Source organism: Tinamus guttatus, unplaced genomic scaffold, assembly GCF_059628265.1.
Source record: "Tinamus guttatus ecotype Peru unplaced genomic scaffold, ASM5962826v1 Tinamus_guttatus_pri_ptg000639l, whole genome shotgun sequence".
Lineage (NCBI taxonomy): Eukaryota > Metazoa > Chordata > Aves > Tinamiformes > Tinamidae > Tinamus > Tinamus guttatus.
This window is the reverse complement of record NW_028289173.1, coordinates 5288519-5295708: the sequence shown is the minus strand read 5'-3', so window position 1 is coordinate 5295708 and position 7190 is coordinate 5288519. Positions and strand designations below refer to the sequence as shown.

General features: G+C 58.6%; 1 protein-coding gene across 1 annotated transcript; it reads left to right on the top strand.

The window, feature by feature from the left end:
- Positions 1 to 985: 985 nt before the first annotated feature.
- FOXF2 (forkhead box F2) lies at positions 986 to 5771 on the top strand. Its single transcript, XM_088535634.1, has 2 exons — positions 986 to 2021; positions 5551 to 5771. Exons 1-2 carry the CDS (start codon positions 1007 to 1009, stop codon positions 5715 to 5717), a joined length of 1182 nt encoding a protein of 393 aa, XP_088391760.1. The 5' UTR covers positions 986 to 1006; the 3' UTR covers positions 5718 to 5771.
- Positions 5772 to 7190: the final 1419 nt, after the last annotated feature.

Genomic DNA, 7190 nt, shown 5'->3' with positions numbered 1-7190 from the left:
TTGCCGCTGCCCCAGGATGAGAGCCCGGGGAGAAGGGAGGCAGGGAAGGCTCGACCTCCATGTTCGGGCTTCACCCGCGCTCCTTCTTTATTTCGTTTTGTAAAGGGGCAGGGGGAGAGCAGGCAGTGGGGAGAGAGAAACTGGAGTGGTCATTAAAATATTATTAATAACAAAAATAAAGATCGGAGTGGCTGGCGGAGCAGCAAACACCGCTTCCCCGACGGTGCCCTCGCGCATCCGCGCCTCTGCACCGCTCCGCAGCGCAGCTGCCCCTTCTGCCTCCCCACGCGCGTCCATGGGTCCATGCAAGGGCAGCAGCGAGGTGACCGTGGCGGCGGTGGCGGCAGCCGCGGCGAGCCGGGACGGCAGCAGCGCCTGCTGCCCAGATGACGAGTGGACAGGGGCCAGCTGGAAAGGGGGTGGTCTCTCCCCCTCACCCCACCGCCCCCCTTCCCGCTGCCGGGCTGACTTCTCGGCCGGATTCCGGGGGGTCTGCAGGGAAAGACAAGAAAAAAAAAAGAAAAAAGAAAAAAAGGAGAGAGAGAGATTGAAGGCACTGATAGGTGGCCGCGCTGCGCCTGGCAGCCGAGCCTTTACGCAGCAAGAGAGTATATATGAAAGAGTAAGAGAGCGCAAGGGGTTGGGGCGGGAGCGGGAGCGGGGGGGTCTCCCGCGCTTCCTCCCTCGCCGCATTAGGCAGAGGGGCCGGTCCCCAGGTGGAGGCAGAGGAGGAAGCGGCGGCTCCGCGGGGCGGGCGGGGGCCGGGCCGGAGCCGCCAGTGCCGGCCCGGGCGGAGCGGGCCCGTTGCGCAAGGGGCCGTGGGGGGGACTCGCCGCCTCGGCCCCGCCGCCCGCCCCGCGCCGCCGAGGAGGTGCCCGGAGGCTCCCCCGCCTCCTCCAGCCCCCCCATCCCGGCGGGGCACCCCCCGCCCCGCTCCCCACCCCGCCCGGCTCCCCCCTCCCCTCGCCGCCTCGGCCCGGCCTCCCCGCTCGCCTCCCTCGGCCAGATGACCACGGCGAGCGGGCAGCAGCGGCTGGAGCCCCCCGTGCCTCTCCGCTCCTGCAGCCCGGCGCCCGGAGCTCTCCAGATGAGCCGGCCGCCCTCCTCCGCCCTGGAGACCTCCACCTCCTCTTCCTCCACCTCCACCTCCTCCTCCTCCTCCTCCTCGGCGGCGGCGGCCTCCTCCAAGAGCAAGAAGGCGAGCTCGGGGCTGCGGCGGCCCGAGAAGCCCCCCTATTCCTATATCGCCCTCATCGTCATGGCCATCCAGAGCTCGCCCTCCAAGCGCCTGACCCTCAGCGAGATCTACCAGTTCCTGCAGGCCCGTTTCCCCTTCTTCCGCGGCTCCTACCAGGGCTGGAAGAACTCGGTGCGCCACAACCTCTCGCTCAACGAGTGCTTCATCAAGCTGCCCAAGGGCCTGGGCCGCCCAGGCAAGGGCCACTACTGGACCATCGACCCTGCCAGCGAGTTCATGTTCGAGGAGGGCTCCTTCCGACGGCGGCCCCGCGGCTTCAGGAGGAAATGCCAGGCGCTCAAGCCCATGTACCGCATGATGAACGGGCTGGGCTTCGGCGCCTCCATCCTCCCGCAGGGCTTCGATTTCCAGGCGCCCCCCGCCTCCCTCGCCTGCCACTCCAACGGCTACAACCTCGACATGATGCCCAACGCCATGGCCGGCGGCTACGAGGGACTCAGCGGCGGCCACCACGTCCCGCACATGTCGCCCAACCCCGGCTCGACCTACATGGCCAGCTGCCCGGTGACTGCCAACGGGGACTACGGCCCCGACAGCAGCAGCAGCCCCGTGCCTTCCTCGCCGGCGATGGCGAGCGCCATTGAGTGTCACTCGCCCTACACGAGCCCTTCGGCTCACTGGACAGCCTCGGGGGCTTCGCCTTACATAAAGCAGCAGGGCCTCCCCGCCGCCAACGCGGCCTCCTCAGGCCTCCACTCCAGCGTGCCCTCCTACTCCCTGGAGCAGGGCTACCTGCACCAGAGCCCCCGCGACGACCTCGCAGGTAGGGACCGGGACCGGGACCGGCAGGCGCTGAAAACCCGCACGGGAGGACACGGAGCGCGGCCGGGAAAACGGCGCTGCTCCCCGCGGGAGAGGGGGAAGCGGGAGGGGAGGCTGGAGCTGCTGTGCCGCGGGATGCAGGGAGGGAAGGGTGGCGGGGGGCTCCCTCTGGGTGGACAAAGCCCGAGAAAAATCTGGCTCCGTGCGGCCCCCCGGGAGCGGGGCCGAGCGCCGGGCATCTCCCCTTCAAGCAAAGTCCGCAGAGCTCTGCGGCGGCAGCAATCGAGAAAGGTGTTAAATATTATTCCCCAAAGCCCCGCAGGCTGAGGGAAGAAAAAAAAAAAAAAAAAAAAAAAAAGCAGTTAATCTTTAAAAATGCGGGAGGGATTAAAGGAGATCCAGTGTGTTTCTGCAACCGGAGGGGAAAGAGCTTTCTGGGCTCTTTCTGCAGCTCCTCCCCGGCCGGTGATTACAGACAATGTCTGCTTAGAAAAATCCTAGCACAAAAATGGGTAAAAGATGTTGGGCTCTTACGGGGAAATTTTCCAAATAGCCCTTTTAAACGTGGGTCCCAGAGGTTAAGCAAACAAAGACAGTCTGGGCTGGACCACACCGAAGAGGATTTTAGCCTGACTTAACCCCTATGAGAGCGAGGTCTTGTTCAATTTTATGGGAATTTCAACAAGTAACAAATACAGGCGACCCTCTGCTCCCAGTCCCCTCCCGCGCCCTCCCCGGGCGCCTGTCAATCACTGCCGTGTCCTTCTCCGAGCCCCGCTGCCTGCCCGGCCTCCCCAGAGCGGCCGCGGCCGCAGGCGGGACGAGCGGGAAGCTCTTCCAGCCGCGCAGATCGGAGCCGCGGGCGGCGGGCGCCGGCTCCGCCGCTGCGAAATTCGCCCCGTTATTCGGGGAGCGGGGCCCCGCTGCGAGGGCTCTGCGGGCGGCGGGGCAGGGGCGGCCGCGGCGCAGGGAGCCCAGGCCGCGCCGCTCCGGGCCCAGCGCGCTCCGTGGCTCTGCGGGCTTCCTCCGCCCGCCTTTGCGGAGACGCGGTTTAGCAATTCCACGTGGCCGCGTGAACGGGGCGAGACCGGAGCAGGCAGGCGACCTCACACGGCCATGTCCCACCGAAACTCCGACCTTGCACCGCGCAAATAATTTCCTTTTATTTTTATTGCTGTTACTTTATTTTTCTTTCTTTCTTTTTCTTTTTCCCCCTCTCTTTTTAGTTCAACTTATTATTATTATTATTATTATTATTATTATTATTATTATTATTATTATTATTATTATTATTATTATTTTGACTTGTGTTTATTTACTTTTCGCCGACTCGCGGTCCTCTCCATGCCGGGGATGCGGGGTCCGACCGCTCCACTGGGACACGCGTGTCCCCGGAGCGAGTCTCGCCAGAGCAAGGATCCTCCTCTCCTCTTTCGAGAGACCCGGGGTGGGAAAGGTGATTCCGGGAAGAGAAATTCCCAAGAATAACACCTCAAATTTATAGTTCTCTCTCTCTCTCTGTATATATATATATATATACATAAAGAGAGGAAGAACTCAAGTCCCTTCTAAAGACTCTCACTGTAGTCTCTGAAGCTGAGGCGGCTTAAATCCGATTTCTTCAGTTCAAGGGATAGATATACATGCAGACAGACCGATGGACGCTTTTCAAATGCCGACGGATGAGCGTCTTTTACTTACCCAGCAGGTCAGCTTTAGTGCCACCAGTGTGCAAAACGCCGCTTCTCCGCTTATTTTGCACAGCCTCAGCTCCTGAAGACAGGACCTGGGCCCGGGACTGTAGTGGAAGCCTTTCCTATTCTTTGATCAGCTAAAAAACACTTCTGCACCGATCCAACCCTTGCTTCTGTGTCCTACCCACTAGCACGGCGGCACTAAAGTTTCAGTAGGGAGACAAAGAAATGGGGGGGAACGACCCGAGATCCTTCATCTATAATTATTACCAGCAATAATCTTCCTCATCTCTCCACAAAATCAACAGCAAGTGCATTTCGCCTTTCCCTTTCTCTTAGTTAAATACAAAGCAAATTCGGCGGCAGTCGAGGTTGACCGGTTCATAATCCTCTAGTCACGACAGCGACCGGGTGGGTTTAAAATCTTGAATTTGCATCAGAGGCAAGAATCAGAGAGGAAAGAAATTGAAAACAGGAGTCTCGGTTCTGCTAAAGGATTTTGAAGTTTGGGCTGGAGGCGGTGGGACGAGGCGGGGGGGTGCGGATTTTTTTCGCACACTATTAAATCCTGCTAAATGATTGAATCAGGATTGTAATAAAGTGCCCTGGTTTATGGTGAGCATACCAGCAGGGTTATTAGAAAGCCGAGGAAATCCAGCGAAATAATCACTTTTATAAAGTGAGCTCTGCGGGGTGAAGGAGGGGACAGCGCTCCGAGACGCACCGCGATCTGCCACCCCGGGAAACCGTGGACCGTTCCTTCTTACTATTTATTATTTTATTATATTATATTTTTTGCAGCCCTTCCCACTTGTCTTTATTTTCCTGCCTTTTTTGTTTGTTTTTGTAGTTTTATTTCTTTGCCTCAGTCATGCTTGACAGGAACCCCCGAGTTAAGTTTGATACCCACACGAAATTCCCGCCCCCGCCATGATCTCCCCCTCCGTCTCCATCCTGAAGGCCTTGCTCGGGCAGCTCCCCTCTCCCCGCTGGGGTTAGGAGGATTCCCACCAGGCTATAGGTCCCAGCAGAGCCTTACGACGAGGGGTGATTTTGATTGTATTTATTTATTCATTCATTTATTTATCCGGGGGGAGGTTAATCTCCCACCAGACCCTTAGACGGTGTCCCCCAACAAGCTGCCCCAGGCTGTAGGAAATGAGAGCCCGAATCTGAAAGGTCATTTTATTTTTATGCCGTTGCCGGCAGTGCCCTGCTCTTGCTGCTGGTGATGAACCGCAGAGTTGTCCCCAGTCTGCATCTCACCTTTCTGGAAGCGCCCGTCCGTATAGGCTCGCCTCCCCCTCCCCGCAAATAGCTGCATTAGCAGCGCCGCCGCGGCTGGAATCCAACCTGCAGCCCCGCAAGCCAAAAGCAAAACCTCCCAGGAATGGCAGGACCGGCGAGGGAGGGGAGAGCGGGAGCGAAGATGGGAATCAGCCCCTAATATCCGCGGAATAAACGCCAGTCGCATCCTGTGATGGAACATCCCCACGCGGGAGGCGCCGCCGGGCGCGCGGGCCTCCGCGCTGCGGGAAGCGCGAGGCCACGGGCACCCGAGCGCCCGCAACCGCCGCGTCTGGGCGCCGGGGGGCCCGGGGGCTACAGCACCGAGCAGGGGGCCGGGGGGTGGGCGGGGTGCGAAGCGGGGGAGCGCTCCCCCTCCCCGCTTTCCCCAAGGACGAGGGTCCGGCCCGGGAAAGACAGAGAGGAGCAGGGAGAGGAGCTGCCGCCTCGGGGAGCCCGTCGGAACGGGGGATCCCTGCATGCCGGGGCGTAGGGAGCAGCCCGATCTTCCTCTCGCTGAACAGCTTTTCTCCCTCCCCTCTCTTGCAGTGGGCCTGCCTCGCTACCAGCATCACCCCTCGCCGGTGTGCGACAGGAAGGATTTTGTCCTCAACTTCAACGGCATCTCTTCCTTCCACCCGTCTGCCAGCGGCTCCTACTACCACCACCACCATCACCAAAGCGTGTGCCAGGACATCAAGCCGTGCGTGATGTGAGGGCAGCGCCCCGCGGGGACAATCTGGTGGCAGAGAGCAGAGCCCACGCGCAGACGGTCCCATGCAGGCAAAGTATAACGTGCACTCTGATAGCGTTGAATAGTACACGAGTCACTTAGCCAAAGTACCCAAGGAAGCAGCGTTTTCGGTCCCTCTCCGTTCCCCGAAGGATACGAACAGCGGATGCATCAGGCCAGAGCTCGGCCTAAAAAATGCAACTGCCTCGAGTGTTGCGGCGGGGTAGGCTGAGCCTCGAGGGTCCTGAGGCCAAGTGTGAGCCGGTTCAGCACGAAGCGCCTGCCCGGGCTCTCCGAAAGCAGCAGGCTCGGGGAAAGAGAGCGGTGCGGCGTGTTTTTATACGAGAAATTATCTTTGCATAGGAAAAAAAAATCTCCCGACTCAGCACCTGCGAGGACTCCCCCTTCCGCTGCCGCGTTAGCGGGGAATTAGTTACTTTATTATTATTATTATTATTTTTCTCTTCGAGCCCCTCCAAGGACACTTTTTATGGACTCCTGCACCAGCCGATCGGTATTATTAAAACATTATTTTTAGCCCTTTCGTGTATAAACTCTAAGAAAAGTTCATTTCCTTCTCCCCTCCCCCCCCCACTATTGCAGCAATACAACGTTTTGTTTTCTATTTTTACAAAAAGTCGTTTTCTACCACAGTATTTTAAAATAAATATTTTAAATAAATCTTGTGTATACTCACACACTATTGCTTTAAAAAGAAGAATATATTTGCACTTATGTATACTTTTTACAGTTTGCCATAATATTTTGATGTACAAATTCTTTTTTTTTCTTTTTTTTTTCCAATAAAATGTATATAAACGAGTGCGCGCTGCGCAGGCGCTTCTTTCCCTCGGCTCCTTCCAGGAAAGCTCCTCTTCCCTTAGCGCCCACGTTGCTGAAGCTGCAAGCCCAGACCCTGCGGAGGGAGCGCTTGACCCGAGGGATCGGGGCCCGAGATGTCCGGGTGCTCTGCTCACCCTGCCACTCTTCTTCGCCCCACTCTCAACTTCATCTGGTGCTTGATAGACTGGGCATAAAAAACACACACAAAAGAGCAAGCAAAAGCAGCAAGGGCCACAGGCCCCGCTCGCTCTCTTTAACCCCGTCCCGATCCCACGCTGGGGGACGGGATCCCTCCGGTGGGATTCCGGGGGGTCCCTCCACGCCGCCTGCCCGCTTGCCCTGAGGAGGAAGGTTCTGCAAGCAGCGGGGCCCACCCGCGGCCGGAGGGATCGGGAATAAAACGGGGACCTGGCGAGGGCTGAGGGGTCAGCGGGAGCGGTGCGGCCGCAGAATGAGAGAGGGAAGGAATTAAGAATAATAGTATTAAGAAGAAGAAGAAACGAAACAAACCATCAGGGAAACCCAAAGCGCTCCCGAAATGCCCCACACAGACCGACGGGCGCACAAGCCCGCGGTACCCAGCGCCCCCGGCCCCGCTGCTCGCCCGCGCATC

What these genes read in the sequence shown, in the direction of transcription:
- FOXF2 (XM_088535634.1), top strand. Translation starts at nt 1,007, where the DNA reads ATGACCACGGCGAGCGGGCAGCAGCGGCTGGAGCCCCCCGTGCCTCTC. An exon ending in CCCCCGCGACGACCTCGCAG is followed by an intron (nt 2,022 to 5,550) that starts GTAGGGACCGGG and finishes CCTCTCTTGCAG; the next exon opens with TGGGCCTGCCTCGCTACCAG.